At 36.8% G+C, this 20,130-nt stretch overlaps 3 protein-coding genes across 8 annotated transcripts in view; 2 read left to right on the forward strand and 1 right to left on the reverse strand.

Annotated features, from left to right (window-relative positions):
* The window catches only part of kdm6a (lysine (K)-specific demethylase 6A), a 69,708-nt gene extending 64,372 nt beyond the window's left edge, over positions 1–5,336 (reverse strand). For 3 of the 6 annotated variants that reach the window (XM_058786262.1, XM_058786263.1, XM_058786260.1), the window contains exons 1-2: positions 4,811–5,326; positions 4,610–4,673 (exon numbers count right to left, since the gene is read on the reverse strand). In XM_058786262.1, the coding sequence (XP_058642245.1) occupies positions 4,610–4,673; positions 4,811–4,977 (231 nt within the window). In that variant the 5' untranslated portion in view covers positions 4,978–5,326. Of the gene's footprint in view, positions 1–4,609; positions 4,674–4,810 lie in introns of all 6 variants that reach the window. The other 3 variants (XM_058786261.1, XM_058786259.1, XM_058786266.1) reach the window with 2 other exon arrangements.
* Positions 5,337–6,085: 749 nt separating this feature from the next.
* fundc1 (FUN14 domain containing 1) lies at positions 6,086–8,671 on the forward strand. Its single transcript, XM_058787299.1, has 5 exons — positions 6,086–6,236; positions 6,847–7,009; positions 7,124–7,199; positions 7,783–7,911; positions 8,073–8,671. Exons 1-5 carry the CDS (start codon positions 6,218–6,220, stop codon positions 8,148–8,150), a joined length of 465 nt encoding a protein of 154 aa, XP_058643282.1. The 5' UTR covers positions 6,086–6,217; the 3' UTR covers positions 8,151–8,671.
* A 379-nt stretch (positions 8,672–9,050) lies between these two features.
* Positions 9,051–19,440, forward strand: efhc2 (EF-hand domain (C-terminal) containing 2). Its single transcript, XM_058786110.1, has 15 exons — positions 9,051–9,163; positions 9,587–9,775; positions 9,867–10,017; positions 10,110–10,333; positions 10,406–10,657; positions 11,308–11,415; positions 11,569–11,707; positions 12,697–12,862; positions 13,905–14,047; positions 14,137–14,333; positions 14,434–14,567; positions 15,195–15,389; positions 17,036–17,128; positions 17,223–17,325; positions 19,239–19,440. The coding sequence occupies exons 1-15, from the start codon at positions 9,122–9,124 to the stop codon at positions 19,347–19,349; spliced, it is 2,247 nt and encodes a 748-aa protein (XP_058642093.1). The 5' UTR covers positions 9,051–9,121; the 3' UTR covers positions 19,350–19,440.
* Positions 19,441–20,130: the final 690 nt, after the last annotated feature.

Below are 20,130 nucleotides of genomic sequence, written 5' to 3' on the forward strand. Positions count from 1 at the left end.
AAGATTTTTATTTCAAAATGTTGTTGTTTTGAACTTTCTATGCATCAAAAAATCCTGAAAACAAAAAAAACTTAGTTTCCACAAAAATATTGAGCAGCTCAACTGTTTTCAGTATTTATTATCATAGCAAATGTGTTTTCTATCAAATAAATGCAGCCCTGCTGAAAACAAACAACATAATATATATATCCTATATTTTGAACTGTAGTGTACATGTCGGAAATGAGTGCGTTTTCAAAGTTCAACATTAATGTTCATATATGTGCTTTATAAAACATATTATAATTACTTAAAGCTGCAGTCCGTAAGTTTTGCCTCTTTGTTGCCATCTGTTTGAAAACCTAGAATTGTAGCTCTGTGTGGAGTTATCTTCCGTTGTGCATCGGCGCGGAGTATGTGTGTCAGTCACCGCACCGGTGTGGTTACTGTACTAAGGAATCAGATTCTAGCCTACGTCTTGGAATAGGACCCAAATAAGAATTTTCAGCGTATATTGCCATCTGAGCAAGTAACAAGTCTGCCACGTTTGTTCTGACAAACTGAGGAAAAAAGCATTACAATAAATCGGGCTACCAATGGTAATTAAATCTAACAATCGGTTAGCTCATATCACATCAAATCGTGCAAATTATTATTATTGTTATACTTTATTCTCAAATTATTAATGTTAACAATCAGCATTGTGTGACAATGAGTATAGTGTGTAGATTTAAATTTCTGTACAGTCTAATATCTAATTGTCATACCAATCGAATTTCATATAAAAAAATTATTTTAACCCAAAAAGCAAACTATGCTCCCTTCGAACTGGTTGTCTTTAAAATACAAATCTTGTGTAATCCCAGGCTATCTGTAATCAGAAGCACATTTAAAACTGGAATATAATTGAATTTCATTCACATGCGTTTCATAAACACATAATCCTTTCTGGATTACAACCCGCCATCAAAATGACATTTAATAATTCTAGCTGCTGTGAGAAAAGGCTATAAATGATCCGTCACCTGCAGGATCCTCACGTGCGATAGTCTAGTAGCCGGGATAACTTCTTTATGTTTACAGACGTGACGTAAAGACGCAGTGCCATGCTCGAGTTTCCCACGAAAACCTACCATTACCACTCAAATTAGAAAACATTATTATAAGCTAACTGTTAGGCTAATATAATAATTATAATCAGGCTAAAACAAGGCGGTAGTTTTGAACACTGGCTGGTTATGTACTTGCTCAAATATTGATTTCGGATCATTTTTAACCCCAAAAAGTTACAGACTGCAGCTTTAAATACATCTAACAATCTTAACCGCAAATTAATTGTGGCAAATTAATTACTAACGCACCATTAAAGATCTCTTTTGGTAGAATGTTGGAGACAAAAGGACACTGAAGTACATAAGAACCCATCACTGTAAATATACTAATGCAGCACCCAATATCCAACCAGTAGTCTTGTTTGCTTGTCCTGTCAGTACTCTTTAAAGCTCAGATACATCTACAAGGTCACCCGAGTTGAACAGAGCTGAAGGTCATAGAAAAGGTTATTTTCTTTGACAAGAAGTTCAGAACATTGAGGTTTTCACTGTTTTCTTGTCTGTGTTTTGGATTATTTCACTTGTTTTAAATTGCTAAAACATGCATTAGGCTGCAGAATATGAAATTGCAACACATACAAGCTAAACATTCAGACTGACCAATGCAAACTTTGATACACTGAATAATCGGTTCTTGTTTATAAAGCTCAATCTATGCGAGTACTCTGTAAAATATCTTGCATGAACATTTTCTTTTTAGATAATATCTAGGTACCAAAATAACTTCAGAATAGTCAGTGATAAACGGATTAATACATGTTCTAGATAAACTAAAATGAAATGCTCATTTAACCGTTGTGTTCACAAGGTCTTTAAAGAGGTGCTGGCTGTATCTAGGACACTGAACGTTTTGACAGACATGGCTAGTTTGTGGGAAGAGTTGCACAGCAGCAGACAGACAGCAAGCAGCGCTCACCGACAGCACAACATCTCTGAGCAGAGCGAGGGATGCGCACGTCTATTTCTAAATGAATCATCTCATTCTTATCAGAGCCACCAAAGCCTCAAAATGTGTGGCCCATGGCAGAGATGGTAATTAAACATTCCACAGGTCCATCTACCACTGTCTATCTACCACTGTTAAGGCCCATTCACACTATAAAGATAACGGTAACTATGGCATCCACACTAATACACAATAATGTTCTGTTCATTAGAACCCTGACAACTGAACTTTAAATGCTTTGGCTCCTTAAAGTGTGCTCGATTCTGTTTGGCAAAGATTTTATCATTCATTCAAGTGAAATAATCGCTCTGAAAGTAAATTTAATTAAATAGTTCCTGTGTTATTGTTATAGTTGTGTTGTGGACTTCCCTATTCTCAAAGTAGTAAGATTCGTTCACAGCAAGGATGATAACTCTTAAGTTACTACGTTTTAATAAAAGCCTTGATTATAGCTAAGTACACACTACAGCCATAACAATAAGGACACAGAGGAATGATATTGTTGGAATCGCTCAAGATTTTTTTCTCCAGCTGATGAACAACAAAAACACTGATAACCAATCACAATCCACCCAACTTTAAAGAGCTTGAGACAAATCTACAGCTAGAGTTTATAATAACCAGAACATTATTGTATGTTGGTGTGGATGCAAATATACCGGAAGTGATCTTTCTTCGTGTGAACGGGCCTTTAGAACGATTATTAAAGCTTTATAGTTACTGTTAAAATTATCGTTCTTGGTATGAAAGGTCACTATATTTTAAGACACATCAATTATTTATGGCATTGCTTATGGCAAATTAATGTCTACAAACAATAATTCCAAGCTATTAATATAATTATTGTTCAGTATAGTTTTGTCTACAAGCTTACATTTATACTTTAGATTTTTTTTTAAATCTAAACTTTTTCAGTTACATGGACTTTTTAATCTTTTATCTTTATCACTTTACTGCAGTTCATGCTGACTTCATGGGTCCTACGATATGACAATAAATTTTTAAAAACAAATATATGCTTTCCTTATGTTATAAACAACAGACATATGTATAAACAAAAGCAAAATTCCTTAAAACAAATCAAGTGACAAAAGATACAGCACTGACGTACTGCAACAAATGCTGCTTGCAAAGGCAACCTGGCAAAGTCAACTTTCTTGGCCATAATGACAAACCCCTTCAGAAGTACTCAACTCTGCAAAATGCAATGTTAAACCTCACACAAGTTCTCGTAAGCAACTTGATTACTGATTTACTGAAAGCCTGGATGTTGTGATAGGACTGAAAAGAGCCCAGCAGCGTTCAAATGACTCTCCTCACATGCAGTTACAGTTGGTTAGCATCATGCTAACTAGCTAACATGTAGGCACTGCCTTGTAAACCACTGAGATCAGAGCTTTAAACTTCCCAGTTCATCTTGAAACACTAAAATAGCCTACAGTCTGGTCTAAGATTGGCAAAATAAGTTCAATAATTAACCAATTTGGCCTAACCGAGTATAAACAGCTGGGCTAGCTAAACTTATAACTTACACTGAGAAGGTTTATTAACATCATACGACAGATGCACCTTTTGGCTCAATAATAATAATAAAAAAAGATATTAAGAGACGTTTCTCTACAATTAAGATAATTAATTATATCAAACAACCTTCGACTGCTTAGCTGACATTCAAATGGTGGCAAACGAATAAAAACAACACCCTCATTAACGTTACCCTCAACTCTTCATTTCAGAGTCGCGCTGACAATGGGTGAACGAGGTCATAATAGGTGAAAATGGCTTTATTCAAAATAGATTTACTCACAAAATTAAGTCTGACTGCTGTTTACATGCGCAAGAACTCGACAAAGCCAGCACCCAAACTAATATAACACTCAGTTTAATAACTTTCACAGCAGACTGATATTTAAAATAATCACCGCAGAGCAACTACAAATCCCCATCACTGACATGCATTGTGCAGCCTAAATCAAGTCAGTTTCATTGGTATAGCACTTTTCACGATACTCAAATCAGTTTAATGAAAAGTTAATATTTATAATATCCCAAGTCTCCATGCAGTAGCATTTAGCGGATTAGAGCTGGGCGATAATATAGTTTAAATTTGCGACGATAAACAACCAGGCAGATGTGCTATTTATTGCTTTACGTGAGTATATGTATGCCGATGAAGTTAGATGCACTATATCCAACTTTTAATGTGTCCTTTTAAGTATATCAATACTGTACAGTACAATATAAATTTAATACTGTGCGTCTTTTTGCATTTTATAGAATGTATACGTTTACAGCATTATAAAAGTGTCACACACACACACACAGCATTATTCTGTACAATGCAATGTTCGTCTCTGTGCATTATTCTGACTGTGTATTGCTGCTGATTAATAAAGTATATATTTATGTCTACACAGACCCCCTTGAGTGTCATTGCATATAACTTAGTGTTGTATCAATATTACGCATTTTTTCTGTGCAATACGAGTATACTTGCAGAGTGATGTTGTATGATTTGCAGAGCTATGTGTCTATCTGTCTCCAGACATCCATCAGTGTCATATAATCATACCTTCAACAGCAAGGCCTTCGTTCTGGCGCCATCTTCATGAAGCCTCTGAAATCCAAACAGTGTGCTGCAAATAGAGGACAACACAGGCGGTTCCGTGTTACTTTACCTGCACCGCATTCATTTGCACCGCTTTAACATGCGGGGAAGGTTCGTAAAGATGCACGGAGGGTCATCGGTGCAAGTAAAGGGGCTTTAACTGACCTGTCTATGCTGGCTAAGCGCTCCCTTTCTTGCGGCGTAAGCTTCGGAAAGTCCTCCTCGGTTTCACTCGCTTTTCCCGCCGCCATTTTCTTTTCCTCATCACCATCACCAGCAGCAGCAGCAGCAGCGCGAGCTACAGCGGCCACTGACACTCCGCACGATTTCATAGACAAAAAACTCCAGCGAAAATATTTACGCACCGCAAGCCGAGCACCTTTTTGCGTAGATCTAAACGCAAAAAAGAATAGACGGAAAATAATTTCCTCTGAACACCCCCTTTTTCACATTGTCCTCGACATAAATGAGTCGCAGGTAGCAGGTACACTAAAATGCATGCAGAACGAGCAATGCAGGATTTAACGGTAAATAGTTATTTAGTAATATCTCAAACTTCCCCCTAGTCGCCAGCTCAAACTTGTTATAATTGTGTCACTCAAGCGAACCCACGCCGCCGCCGTCGGAACGCCTTCTCTGCGGTTTTGGCCAATGGCTGCGTTCGGTGGGGACCACGTGATCGGCCTTGTCTTGGGATCCTTTTTTTCATATAAACTTTCAAGGGGGAGGGTAAATAACAAACCCCTCAACTTTACGCCGCATCTTCGCCTGCTGCGATTGGCTCACCAGGATTTATTATGATTACGTAACACCAACATAAAACGCCTTATTGGCTCAAGCATCTGTCTGTTTGAAAACTCAGGATTTTGAGGATGTAAGGAAAACGTTGCCTGATTTCTACAATTATTAAACAGTTTGTTAGTTACACGAACCAGTATGATTTTCATTCCTCCAGATTGTGTGGTACATTCTTATTCTAGATTATAGAACATTTATTTTTCTTTCTTTTATTCTGTAATTTTTATTTTTGTACTGTACCGTAAAGTATTTGATTTTATTGTGTTTGTAGTTACCTCCAGTTATGTGTTTTTCTAATGGTGTATATAATAAATATCATTCTATTCTATCATATCCCATAAAGTATCATCCTATCCTGTCCTATCCTATCTTATCCTATCATGTTTTCTTTCTTTCTTCCACTATTCTCTTTAAAGTTATTAGAAATATCTCTACATCCTTCAACATATTAAGCAAGAACGTAATAAAGAGAGAAATATAGAAATAATCCCACTTCTTTCTTTCTCTTCTTCCCTTGCTTAAACATGATTATTATACTACAGTGTTTCTTATTATATGAAATTTAGCCAGTTTCAGGCAGTATGTGTAAAGACTTCTGATATTTAGGTAAATATTTTAAACTGTTAAATTACACTTGAAATAATTTGTAAAGTGTTTTGTGAATAACGCCTGCAAGCGGTCGTAGGAGTCTGTGGACAGTGATCGCACGTAAATTACGCAGGATTTTGCGTAGAGCTGCAGCGGTTTTGAGCAATGTGAATAGAGCCTCATAAAATGGCGGATCGCGGTGAAGGTAAATAAATTGGCCAGCCAAACATTTGAATAAATAGCCTTGATTGATAACGTGTTTATTTAACCATATAGGTTATATGCAACGAGATTCCAAGAGTTTCCAATGTAGTCGAGCAGCATAGTGATCGATTATTATCGCGGCATACTGTACAGATATCATTTGGCTAAATCGCGGGAAATCCACTCATACTGTTTTAATTCTCATTCATGTCTTTGTAACTGCATGTTGGTGAATACATTCAAAATATCCTCTGAAGTGCATTGCTCCTAGGTTTGATATTTCAGTGTAAGGTGCGATGGTGAGGTTTGAGGACCTTATTATCAGTGTTAAAATTCCCAGTGAAAGGTTCGTGCTGTTTGTTAACTTTGTTTGTTTTTAAATCAGATCATAAAGGGATTAATCTAAAATATTAAAGAATGTAAAGCAGTTTGTGGACCTACAGTTGGTTCTTGGGTGGAAATACACAAATAATGTGTATGTCAATTGTTTAACAATGCAAAACATCCTAATGAATTATATAAGGGTGTATTTTCACTTGCATCCATACTTTGTGATTTTGGACGCTGTAAATATAAGATACTTAATGTATAACAGTTGCTTTTGTTTTCAGATGTAGATGCAGAGAGTGAAGATGAATTATATGAGGTGGTTAACATCACAGATTACGCCAGGAGGCATCAATGGTGGAGTCGTGTTTTTGGGAACAGTACAGGACCCATTGCAGAAAAGTACTCTGTGGCTTCACAGATAATGATGGGTGGAGTGACAGGATGGTTGGTGTTAATATGCTATTTCATATGTGCTGTAATCTTTGATTCACCAACTTTAGTATACTATTCCACATGTATGAAATAAATGCATTAATTACTTTGTCCTTTGTCCTCCAGGTGTGCTGGTTATCTTTTTCAGAGAGTTGGAAAAATTGTGGCTACTGCTGTTGGAGGGGGATTTCTTTTGCTACAAGTATGGATTATTAAAATGCTTGCATCATATGTCGTAGCCAATGGTTTACACAAAAATGAAAATTTGATAAATGTTTACTCACTCTCAGGCCATTCATGTAGATGTAAAATTTAGCATTAGATCTCTTGCTCACCAGTGGATCCTCTGCTGTTGGGTGCCATCAGAATGAGAGTTCAAACAGCTGATAAAAACATCACAATGATTACAATAAAACACAGCTTCAGTTCATTAATTAACATCTTATGAATTGAAAGTCTCTGTGTTTGGAATAAACAAATACATCATTGATTCATTTTTAACTTTAAACAGTTTCTTCCAGCTAAAATACAAGGCCTCTATCCATATTATTGCTTTTTCATTCTGACGGTACCCATTCACTGCAGAGAGTCCACTGGTAAGCAAGTGATGTAATGCTGAATTTCTCCAAATCTGCTCCAGTGATTGTTTCTCAAACTCATTGGATGGCCTGAGGGTGAGTAAATTTTCAGCAAAGTTTCATTTTTGAGTGAACTATTCCTTTAAGGGTTTATTATGCTTCCATGTCATCTTAAGTGGGAAAAAAATCTTACTTTTCTCATTTCAGATTGCCAACCACAGTGGCTATGTACAGGTTGACTGGAGGAAAGTGGAAAAGGATGTCAATAAAGCAAAAAAGCATTTGAAGAAAAATGCAAACAAAGCAGCCCCTGAGCTCAATTCCTTTATAGAAGAAGTGGGTATTCTTTCATACATTCGTCATAACTTCATAGTCTATTAGCTATTTTGAGCTCCCATAGTTCTATAAAGCATTTTGTATTATTATTTAGTGTGTGCAACTTAATTATTAGGTTGTTACTTATCCTACATTCTGTAAATGGTGTATTTTTCTTACAGTCAACAGAATTTGTGAAGAGGAATATTGTTATCTCTGGTGGATTTGTTGGAGGATTTCTGCTGGGACTGGCATCCTAAATGAACCCTGGCTCTACTGTGTTGCCACTGATATAAGTAGTTTGCACATTAATATTCTCCCTTATGTCGGTATCACAGCGATACAACACTGAAACTTGATGTATTGTGTGAAGCAGTGCAATGGACGTTTGCTGAACTGTTGTTCTAAATATATTCCTCTACAATGCTGTTCTTAAATGTACATAGCTTAATCATCCTGATGAAGAGAGAGATATTGTGCCAATAATTTTTAGAAAATTGTTGGTGTGGTTTTATGTTATTTTTAATTTTATTTTGCATACTCTTAATCATTAAGACATCAACATGAGGTATGTTACATATACAACTAAAGTGTTTCTTATTGTACTTTGTTTTTGACAATACATTATTTGAGTTAGTTGTATAATTTCCATAATATTTACTTATGTATGTAAGCATGTATTATTTTTTGAGTGTTTTACTTTGTGATGGATTTTTTTTTTTAAATATACAGAATCACCCACCAATAACATGTTTGTGGAAATAATAAAAAATTATGTCTTTCTGGTTGTTTATGGTCTATACATGTTGTTTTGTTTTTTTACAAGGAAAAAAAACTCAAAACTTAATAAAGGTTTAAAAACATCTCTATATAATTTATGGTAGACAAAAGCATGGACTTCTTTAAATACAGTTTTAAAAAATATATATATTTTACAGGGTAAGTGCTTTTATAAGAATTTGCCATTTTTTTGTCAGTGCATGTTATGCGTTATGAAAAAGAGAGATATTCAAAACTGGCCAAAACAAAAACTTATTGACATTCCTGAAATATGATTTGTGTCTTTCAAACGAAATCATATTTGAACTGAAGACCAATGAATGTACTGTCACGTGATCTGCGTTTCGTTGCCTAGCAATAATATTTGCAAACAAGTTGTTATCTTGGCAACCGGTTCTCAGCAGTCGGGTCGTCCTGCACTGAGAAAATCCTACATCGCTTGCTACTAATAATGGCTTTACCAATGTTGCCTGGAAATTCAGTCAATAGAAATGTAAGTGATACCAAAATTATCTATAGAAATGTTCTGTCTGTGTTGAGGGAAAATAACTTTATGTGAGTAAGGGCTGTTTAAGTATTGCTAGCTATGTTAGTAGAGCGGTTTGCTAATATTTACTTTAAAAACTGAAAATATTGAAAGTGCGTGCGTGTGGTATCTAATATTCTATTTAGTTAGTTAGCGAATTCATTTCTGTAATCATTGCTGCCTAAAACGTTGAAAGTGGTGCCAAATTCACAACCCGCAGTGAAGTTCATTCTGTTTTCAACCATTAATTACTGACGAAGAAAACCAAAAACACATAAATTGGAGTACAGATGACAGAACAATAGTTAAACTGATAGAAACAAAGATTCTGTCATTAAATTATGAAAACAGTTTACAATGTCATTTTATTTTCTCCTCATTATTTTCCAGCTTGGAAAAGACAAATTTCACAAATCTCAGCATTTTGATTATTCAAATGGAGTAGCCATGATGGTTGGGTCAGAAAAGCCAGGCATAGGAGGAGAACTTCTCCTGGGGCAGAGCGCAAGACCCAAGTATTCACTTTTTCCAAAGGGAGAGGGCAGCGATGCTCCAGCATGGATTGCTTTTGACAAACAGGTTTGTCATTATTATGAGGGAACATAATATACTAGCCGTTTTACCTAGTGCTGTGCAAAGCATATTAATTTTCCAATTTTCTTACCTGAAGGTCCTGTGTTTTGATGCTTATTTCCAAGAAGCTGTACCTCAGAGGAGGGAAGAAAAATATAGAGTGCGAAAGTGCAAGATTTACTTCTATCTAGAGGATGACACCGTACAAGTAGTGGAGCCAGAGCTCAAAAACAGTGGAATCCCACAGGGTAAACCATCAGAATTAAATGCATAGCATCCTGATTAATGACAAACCAGTAAAAACATCCTGTTTAAATCCATCTGTTCTCCTCCTATGTAGGAACCCTGATTCGGAGGCACCGTATTCCTCTCCCAGCTCCTAAAGATGATTGCTTCTACAATGTGCACCATTTTAACATCAACCAGGAAATAGTGTTCTATAACAGAACCTTTATGATTACGGACTGTGACCCCTACACACGCAACTTCTTGATAAAAATGGGGGTGCGCCTAAAGCCCCCTGCTTCCAGGCCAGCAGATCCCTATACCACCCATCGACAAGAGGTAAGAAAGCACCATGTGTCTACATAGCAATATCAATACTTCAATATTATACTGTTTCTTTCCCTCTCACAGATGGAGGAGAACATGAAGCCGCTGCGGCCTTATGAAAGAATAGATACCCTGAAGCAGTTTTTGGAACATGACCGCAAAGTCCTGCGCTTCTACTGCTACTGGGATGATACTGAGAGCATGTTTGGAGACCCCAGAGAGCTGATCTTGCATTACTTCCTGGCAGATGACACAATGGAAATTTACGAAGTTGTCCTTCCAAACTCTGGTCGAGATGCTGTCCCTAAATTTCTGCACAGGGGCAAGCTTCCCAAGGTCTGTAAAAAACAGCACTGCAAAAAAATTAAAATAAATAAATTACATTAACATATCCATAATTTAATAACAGATCTTGATAATAAGAAGAAATGTTTCTTGAGCACTAAATTCAGCTTTGCTATCACATTTTAAAATATATTCAAATATGAAATTGTTATTTTATATATTATAATATTTCACAATATTACTGTTTTTACTGTATTTTGATCAAATAATTGCAGAGGTGATGACTTCAATGAATGTGTTTGAAAAATCTGAAATTAAATGGTTACTGTTCAATCCAGTTTAGTGGTTATCAGTTCCTCTCTACTCTTTTGCTTGGACAAATTTCTCCATCCTCCATGCCAAGCTTTTATCCAGACTGACAGGGCTGAAAGAACATCCAACTTCCCTAAAGCACTTTTCAGTTTCCTCCCTGCTTGTTTTGCAGTCTAAATTCATTATGAAGGAAGAAGGATTGTTCAGGGGGTTTTTCTGTTGTCATGTAGTCTTGTCACTCATTCTGTTGCTTTTCACTAAATGTCATCTAAAAAGGTTTTGTGGGAATCACCCAGTGAGAAAATAATTATGAAGCCATTAGCAAATCTCACTTGTCCTTCAAGTTATGAAAAATTAAATTTATTTTGCTCTTGATTGTGTCAAACCAGCATGCTCCTATTCCCAAACGTCAGCCTGGAGAAGTAACAGACCGCACAGTCCTCAATGTATTCGGACCAGTCGGACAAGGAGGACGCTACATTTTGGATAGCCTCAAGGTAAGCGCTGACTAAAAAATGGTCCATTATCATTGCCCTTAGGAATTTCATAACAATAGTTTATTGTTCTTAATAAAATGTTTAATTAGTTCAGTAGCCAATTCTTTCAGTTTTAATGGACTAGTATGTCAGTGTCTTCTTAACATTTTACAGACTGGAGCAGTAGAAGAAGAATTCTACAAAGACTGTGACCTGACCATTGGAGGCATCATTAATATGTGGGGTCGTAGGATGTTGATATGTGACTGCGACAACTTCACTAAAGAGTATTATCGCTCTAAATATGGTATTGGTGAGTTACATCATGACTCAAGGGGACTCATAGGTGATATGTATATTTGATTAATATGTCCAAATTCATGATTTGTGTGAATGAAAACAATTTAATTTCAGGCAAAAGAGAGTATATAAATAACCTTTTTTCGCATTATTATTTATTTTTACTATTATTAAATTATTAGAATATTTATAGTATAAAATAGAACAGGAGAATAGATTATTTCTATTATTATGTGGTTTTAAAAAAAATTGGAGGGAGGGGTTTGGCACCGCTATTAATGACCACATGATGTCAGTATTGAGTTTCACCTGTGACTCATATTTGTTTTGATTGCTACAAACGAACTCTCTACTTCAGCATGTGCATAAGCAGCATGTGCAATCTTATGCTCTAACTGCTTTTTGTAGTAAACTGAAAAGAAAATTGACATACCCCAACCCCTCATTCTCAGTACACATCGCATCTGTGTGGTCTGACAAGCTGTTCATAATTTTCAAAGTCTTCCTGTCGCAAATCCCTCATCTCTACGAGAGCCTAATGCTCCCTAGTGTGCTTTCATCTCTGTGAATAACTGTCTGAATAATACGCATTGAACAACAGAAGACTAAAGGAGCAGAACTGATTGACAGCTCAAGGTGACTCAGTTTTTGGACAGCAGATATGAGCAATGACCAGCCTGGCCTCTTTATCTTCAAAAGCCCAGACATGAGAAGCACACGAGCTCCATGCCAGCGGTAACACAATACGGGTCCGCGTGCATCTGTCTGCTGCGGCGTTATGCTGGCCGAAGAGATCATAGCATTAGTTACACATGAGCCTAATGGAGCCGGGTCGACACATGCTCTGATGAAGCGCTTGTCCGTTTCTCAGAGGTTAAAAGGTTGCGGATTGAATTCATATGGGTAAACGCAACCTGTTTGGCCTCACTTCCGGTTTTCCATGCATATGTCTGCTTAAATGTGTGTGTGTTTTTGATGTTTTCTTCCTGTGTGGCTTCACAGAGGACTTCACACCTGTCTCATACCAGGCCTCGCTCCCTCCTAAACCAGCCAGACAGGTGCCACCCTACAATGGATTTGGATCTGAGGAAGATTCGCTGTGCTCCTGTCAGGGTTTGCTGCTTAAACCTCCACAGAAGGATTTCAAGAAGCTTATGGAAAAAGACAGGTAACCAGTGGAGCTAATCTCCCTTAGGACATCCAGAGTATATGCTTCCCTTTCATTTAAAACCATTAATATTAGATCAAAACAACATGTCAGGCCCTTACTGGCTTTCTGATCATTTTGACAGGAGACATTAGACCCTTGTCTGTCCTACTAAAGTCATCCTTCATCAGTTAAGTGCAGCTCTTTGCAGTAGAGCACATGGCCTTTATAAATAATCAGAAGCTCAAATGCAATCTCACCATACTTCCGATGTAAAACACGCTTTTTCAGGTCAGTTTATTATTACACATTGTTTTCACAGTGCTTTGCTTCCAAATATAATCCCAGAACCAGTATCACACTGCAAATTACTGTCTCGCTCAATTTGCTTTGGACAATATAATGTTAGACATTGGCAGGCTTAGAGTTTGAAGGGAAAAAGAATGCTCTTCTAAGTGACAGGACTAATTGAATAAGCAAGGAAACTTCTTCAATGTAAGTAAGGAACCAAGACCCATTCTGATCTTGTCAGCCTGGCGAACTAAATATTTAAAGAATAGTCACTGTAAGTTGGAAAGAGAACAGATCTTCAAACTTTCTAGCAAAGTTAGGGAGTCCATTAGTATAGTGAGCATATAAGAAAACTTGGCGCAAATGTGTCCCATGCAGTTGGTCTGTTCAGTCTATGAGGCTGTCTCAAGTCGGAATTTTCAGCAGCCATTACTTGTCTACAGTGTCACATGATTCTTCAGAAATTATTATTTTATGCTGATTTGTGCATACATTTGTATTCTGAAGAAGACGGAAAGTCATACAGGTTGGGAACATCTTGAGAGAAAGTAAATAATGACAAAATCTCTTCAAAATAACCATTTTAAAAATCATCAAACTCTAGTGCATTGTTTGGATGTGTTATTCAGTGTACAAATGGTATAGGATAAATAAATACTTTTTAAAATGAGAATAACTGTTTAGCTATTTAGTAGTCAAAAACATCTTCATGATTAATTTGATTTTAAAATGTCAAATCAATGATAAATTAAACTTTTTTTCTCAACTTTAGGCAAGGTCTGGTTAGCAATGTGTTGAGATTTGTGGCGAAAATGCTGACAGACAGTCCTATCGACAAGGAACGTGTTTTTATCATATATGTCTACCTCAGTGATGACACCATAGCAGTCTTTGAACCTCCTCAGAGAAACTCAGGTACTGCTGTCCTGTTCCTTTAAATTCAGATCAGATAAAAACATAATTAAGGTTCTACCTAATGTTATTCCATTGTTCTTGTGTTTAAGGTGTGATTGGGGGTAAGTTTTTCAAGAGAGGTCGAGTGAAGAAGCCAGGACAGGAGTTGTTTAAGAGTGAGATGTCCGAGTATTTCATAGCTCAGGATTTGTATGTGGGAGCTCGGCTGGATCTGAACAATCAGCCCTTCCAGCTGCTGGATGCTGATGAATTTACATACAACTACATGGAGCAGCATGCAGATGAGGTAACGCACAAAAATCCTAAAGCCTCTTCTCTTTTGATTAAAATTGTTTTACACAGAAACTTCATTGAAATCCCTTCAATTATGTTTCTCAATTACTTAGTTCCCCAAGGCCAATATTGGCACCATTATTAGCAAGGTAAAATCCATCAGTGAGGAAGAGCAGAAGAAAGTAAAACAGTTCTTCACCACGAGTGACCCAAGCAGCACTGGCTTCATTCCATATGAGTCATTTAGGTAAGAAGGCAGCCAAAAAAACACAAATAAAAGGTACATAACACCCTGTTCTAGCTTGCCATATAATTTATTTTGAGTGCAATTTTGGCTTAGACTCACTGAATTTGAGATTTTATTGTGGGTGGGATTACCTACAGAAATAGAACTGACTCGCAAAATGTCCTGTTGCAGTTGTGGCTGATTGGGGACAAAACCTGGAGTTATTTTGGTTGCTGAGCCTGGTTACAACACAGTATAAGAAACAAACTGTACTTAATTCTAATTCCTAACATACACAACACGGTTGTGTTATAAAAAACGTATTGTCAAATAAAAGCAGCAAAAGCCCTGTTTTTTTTTTTTTTTAAACAGCATATGCTGGTGTTTAGGTATATTTTGAAGCATGGCAGCTGGTTTGAGCTGGATTAAGCAGGTCCTTAGTTGGTCATGAGCTGGTTTAAGCTGTTCCTGAGCAAGTAGCTCCTGCTCAGGACCAGCTCATAACCAGTTTATAACCAGCTCAGGGCCAGCTTAAACCAGCTCATGACCAACTAAGGACCAGCTGCTAAGCTTCAAAATATACGTACCCAGTACACGATTTAGTTTGACAGTGCACAAGCATTCTGTAAATGGTTGTGTTCTTCACAGGACTCTGTTGGCTGAAATGGACGTTCAGTTGTCTGACCACGAGATCATAACGCTGGCTCGCAATTATTTATCGCGGGAACAACCAGAGGTGGACTTGGGTCTCATGCTTGCTGTGGCTCAGGATCAGCTAAAGAAGAAAAACTTTGAGAACTTTACAGATATGATTCGAGCTTTCACACATGAGGACCGGGACAGGTAGCACTCAAGCAGGGTTCATTTTCTGTCTCAAATCTAACTTTTTAAAATAGATTTTCTTGTATTTAATTAATTGTGCACATAGGGCTGTCGGTATATACAAATACTTCAAATATTTATTTTTACAATTTATTTTTGAGTAGTTTTACAAATTTCACATGCTTATTGTTTAGCTTCAAAATGGCATCATTTTTTGTGCATTCAGTTCCTCTTGGAAAGGAAATAAAATATCAAACATTTTGCTAAAATTTCTATACATTTTACTTTATAATATTGTTTTGGTTTACATGTTTCCAGATTTTAATTAAATTTTGAAAACCATATTTTTTTGATATGGTCTTAGACATTTGGACCCCACTGAATTTAAGCATAATTGTTCTCATAAATTAATGTTATCTTTGTCCAAATATATATTTCCTTCTGTTTTCTTCAATCTGTTACTTGTAAGCACCCTGTCGCAGTATATGCACATGACCAAATGTATATTATAAGAAATCAACATTGACATAAACATGCATTCATACAGAACCACAAAATCATTCCCCGTTGTTCCGTAAGGACACCCTATCTTAGCTATTCAGAGTCACGCAGGCACTGATGTGGACCACTAACAATCACGGTGAGGTAGAATAACCATCAATCTGCTTTAGATTGAGGGGGTGCGATTAGTTCCAGCGGTTCAAGTGAAGCATTGGAAACAGATGAAGACCTGTGGCATGTTGCAGGCAGGGGAAATAGATGAGGAAGAATGCCGACAGGTCAACGTGCTTGTCCTGTTTATGTGGCCCTGTGGAAAGTTGAGTTATTTTACGATGTTCTGAAAATAATGAACCAGGAATGTCTACAGCTGTCCGTCATGAAATCCATAAGAAAATTGTATATGATGATAATTTTTGAATAAATTATTTTCTAATGTATTTTTTAATATGTACCATTCAAAAGTTTGGGGCCAATACTTTCTAAAGAAATTAACTTTTTTTATTCAGCAAGGATGCATTACATTGTTTAAAAGTAACAGTGAAGCCATTGTAGCATTACAAATTGTTAATTGTAATTCAGAGAAATACATCGTTCAAAAACGTAATAAATTCTACAGATTATATATCTTGATTTATGTTGATTTAATTTAGTTAATAGAAGTTAATTGATAAAGAAAATCTATGCATGACATTTTTTGACAACATTCTCATTTGACAGCATTTTTACACAAGTGCTTAAAACTTGTAACAGTACTGTAGCTTTGCAGGTAGGTTTCTTGAAGCATCTTGGAGACGTAACCACAGTTCTTCTGGATTTAGTCGGTCTCAGTTTGTTCTGTTTCTTCATGTCATTCCAGACAGACTGGATGAGGACGAGATCAGATCTCTGTGTGGAGCACTGGCTGTTGTCAGACTCCGAGTGCAAACAAAAATCTCACTGGATTATTACATTTAATAGCAAAATTAATGTTTGGAAATGTAAACCGATATTTCCTACTGACACACTACAGCAAAAGATAGAAATAAGTGACTTAAAACCATTTTTTAGCTGGTGAAAATACCTAATAATTTTGGCCACCACTGTATATATATATACAGTATATTACAGAATGTGTTGACATGAGTTACTTATTCTTCTTTCTGTCTATTCAAATGGTGCTGCTGTAGATCTGGACACCTCTCTTCTAAAGAGGTACAGATCATCTTTAAAGCCTTCCGACTGCCCCTGTCTGAAGACCTACAACGAGCCCTCCTCGAAAAGTAGGGTCAACGGAGCAAAACTCCCATTTATTATCCAAGAAACATTTCACCACAACACATCCTTATTTCCTGCATCTCTCATGTTTGCATCCAGGTTTCAAGACGAGTCTGAGAAGATTGACTATCACGCCTTCCTATCCAGTATCAATTGGAGAGAAAACCCCGCCCCTGCAGTGCTTCCAGATGTCACTGTGAAGGTGAGTTTAAAATCGGTCTGGATGACTATCAAAAAAACAGTCCAATTGTTCTGTCATCAAACACATATTTTGAGATGTCAGTCTTTGTCTTTTGCTAAAGCGGCCACATATACATGAGAGTGTTTGTGTCAGGGTCCAGGCCCTAGTAACCTGTGGGCCCCACAAGCTTTGAGCACCTACAAGCCTCATCTCAAGTAAATCAGCCTTGAGAAAAACCCACTCAACAACTACTCTGAAGTGGAGCTTTTATTACAGCGCAGTAATTTAGCATGCCTCCTTGGAGCCTAAGCAGAACCATCTGCTCACGGACTCACAATGAGAAGCCTTCCAGTTGTGCTGGGTCTTAACAATCCAGCAGGGGGAGCCAGCAGTCGATTTGTCTGTATAGTTTCTCACCGCTGTCTTTTCTTTGTAATCAAGGCTTTTAGGACCATACATAGTGATTCCAAGATGGATCTATAAGAAGCAAGCCAGGCTGTGTGATTATGTGTTTTTTGCTTTGTTCACTCATTTCTCATAGCTCATTTCACTGTGTTTATTGACCGCTAAATTTGCCAGTTTCCAGCCATTTCCTGTGGCCCTCACTGAACCTAATTTAGCAGCCATTACAATGGTGAATTGCCCTGCATTTATCAAATACTTCTCAGTATGAAAGAAAGAAGAATAAGACCACAAGACCACACTGAAACTGTAAGGATCGATCGGTCTGTCTAATCGGTCTAGTCTAGTGACTTGAGCCATGTTTCATAAAAACCACATGAAGCTCTGTGCATAAAAAGTATGTATACTTGCTATATGTTACATATGTGACAGGATAACCAGATGCCTTGGATTTCCAGGGACTTTTTCTTCCTTTGGTGGCCAATATGCACTGATATCCAGTGTTGTTTTAGATTTATTTATATTATAGTATTTATTCATTTCATTATAGTGTACGATTATAGTATTTATTCATATTTTGAATTAGCTTCAGCTTTGCATTTTCATGTATAATTTTAGTAACTTTGTTGTTTCCTTGTCATTTTAAATTCAATTTGGATTTTTAAAAAATATTTCTATTTAGCTTTAATTTATTTTTGTTTACATTTTAGTCATTTTTGTACTTCAGTTTAAGTTTTTAATGTCTGTTGAATTAACAAAAATATTTTTAATCCATTTTAGGTTTAGTTAAAATTGTCTTTTGACAAACATTAGTTTAAGGAAAGCGAGTTACGGTCCTTGCACACTGAGTCCGAAATTTTCGCCGTCATGAAATCGGGTTTGATTTTCTGCATTTTTCACATCCATAGCAAGCATTTTGAGAGGTGTTTTAACGCATCTGACTGTGTGCAAGGTTTGGATGATAAATACAAAAAAAACGCATATGAAAATTTCGGAATCAGTATGCAAGGACCTTTACTCTGAACAGTTTTTACAGTTCATAAGTGTGTGCTGATGACTACACTGATTTATAGTAGTACGTCAGAGTATGATATACAATAACTCATCACAGTTCTACATTTACCATGTTCAAATCACACAAAACTGTCCCCTTTTTTGAATTCATAGATAATAACATTGGATATTTTAGTGATATATAGACTGTTGAACTAAAAATGTTCCCAGTTTCATTCGAGAAATCTGGTCACCTTAACATATTGAGCAATAAAAAATCTTATCTGCAGCAATTCTTTTAAAAAGATGATTACGTATCTGATTTACTGAACCACGCAAAGTCGTTAAACATTTGTCATATATTTTTAAATAGCAAGTACAAGACATTTACCATGTGCTAAAGTCAATCCGGTCTGATAAATCTATGTCTTGGTTCACCTTAATTTGCAGAGACATGAAATGAGAGTGCCAGCTAAACATATGTGCTGCAGGAACCTCTGTGAACTGTTTCTCAAACCCTGTCGTGCTGTTGTTTTCAGTTTGACGCAGACTGGAGAGGAGACGCTGCAGACCCTGCATTTAAAACCATCAACTACTCTCTCCTTCTGGAGGACGTCTTTGGCAGCGCCACGAACATTAATGACAGCTGAGAACGGCCTGATGGGATCCTCAATAACATGAGAAAGTCAAGAAATCTGCTCGACTTTTGTGTATTGCGCTGATTAAATTCACATTGTTGCACATTGTTGTTTCTGTTGTGCTGCATGAATGTCATAATACCGTTTATGTGTATTTTTTTATCCGACATAAAATCAAAAACATGCTGGAATGAGAGAGCTGTTTGGAAGTGCCTTGGGACCAAGTGTGGATCAGTTAAAAATATGAGCTGCTAAATCAAACCATATTTCATATACAGGCAGACAGACATGCACATTTACCATGATTATGTGGATAAAGCTGTCAATATAATACAACAACATGCCACAGGCATATGAGAGAAAATAACTGCCCGCTATACAGTACCCAAACTCAGATTTCCCAAAGGTCTTTTCATGGTTTAGCTAAAGGAAGCGAGCGTTTTTCCCATGGTAAAAAGGAAAGGTCCAACATCCTAATTTTATAACCTGCATTGGCTTTTCACGCTCTGATCTGGCACATTATGCAAGTGATAAATGCTGATGCTGTATATAAAAAGACAGGTTGAGCGTGTCTGTAATCAGAGCTTTAGCGATCAAGGCCTCAGTTCCTGGCCAAGACAAAATAAGTGCATTACATCACACTGGTATTATCAAGTCTTCATTCCTAGCCTTCACACTTACTAAAATATTAGCCTCATGAGTTAGCAGGCTTCTGTCCGAAACAAAGGCTGACGGATCTAGGACATTTTTAGCCTGTCTCCAGTGAATGGGGAATTAGGACTTACACATTTTA

Source organism: Onychostoma macrolepis, chromosome 09, assembly GCF_012432095.1.
Source record: "Onychostoma macrolepis isolate SWU-2019 chromosome 09, ASM1243209v1, whole genome shotgun sequence".
NCBI classification, from domain to species: domain Eukaryota; kingdom Metazoa; phylum Chordata; class Actinopteri; order Cypriniformes; family Cyprinidae; genus Onychostoma; species Onychostoma macrolepis.

What these genes read in the sequence shown, in the direction of transcription:
- fundc1 (XM_058787299.1), top strand. An exon ending in ATGGGTGGAGTGACAGGATG is followed by an intron (nt 7,010 to 7,123) that starts GTTGGTGTTAAT and finishes TTTGTCCTCCAG; the next exon opens with GTGTGCTGGTTATCTTTTTC. An exon ending in GGGGATTTCTTTTGCTACAA is followed by an intron (nt 7,200 to 7,782) that starts GTATGGATTATT and finishes TTCTCATTTCAG; the next exon opens with ATTGCCAACCACAGTGGCTA.
- efhc2 (XM_058786110.1), top strand. Translation starts at nt 9,122, where the DNA reads ATGGCTTTACCAATGTTGCCTGGAAATTCAGTCAATAGAAAT. An exon ending in TCGCTCTAAATATGGTATTG is followed by an intron (nt 11,708 to 12,696) that starts GTGAGTTACATC and finishes GTGGCTTCACAG; the next exon opens with AGGACTTCACACCTGTCTCA. An exon ending in ACACATGAGGACCGGGACAG is followed by an intron (nt 15,390 to 17,035) that starts GTAGCACTCAAG and finishes GTGCTGCTGTAG; the next exon opens with ATCTGGACACCTCTCTTCTA.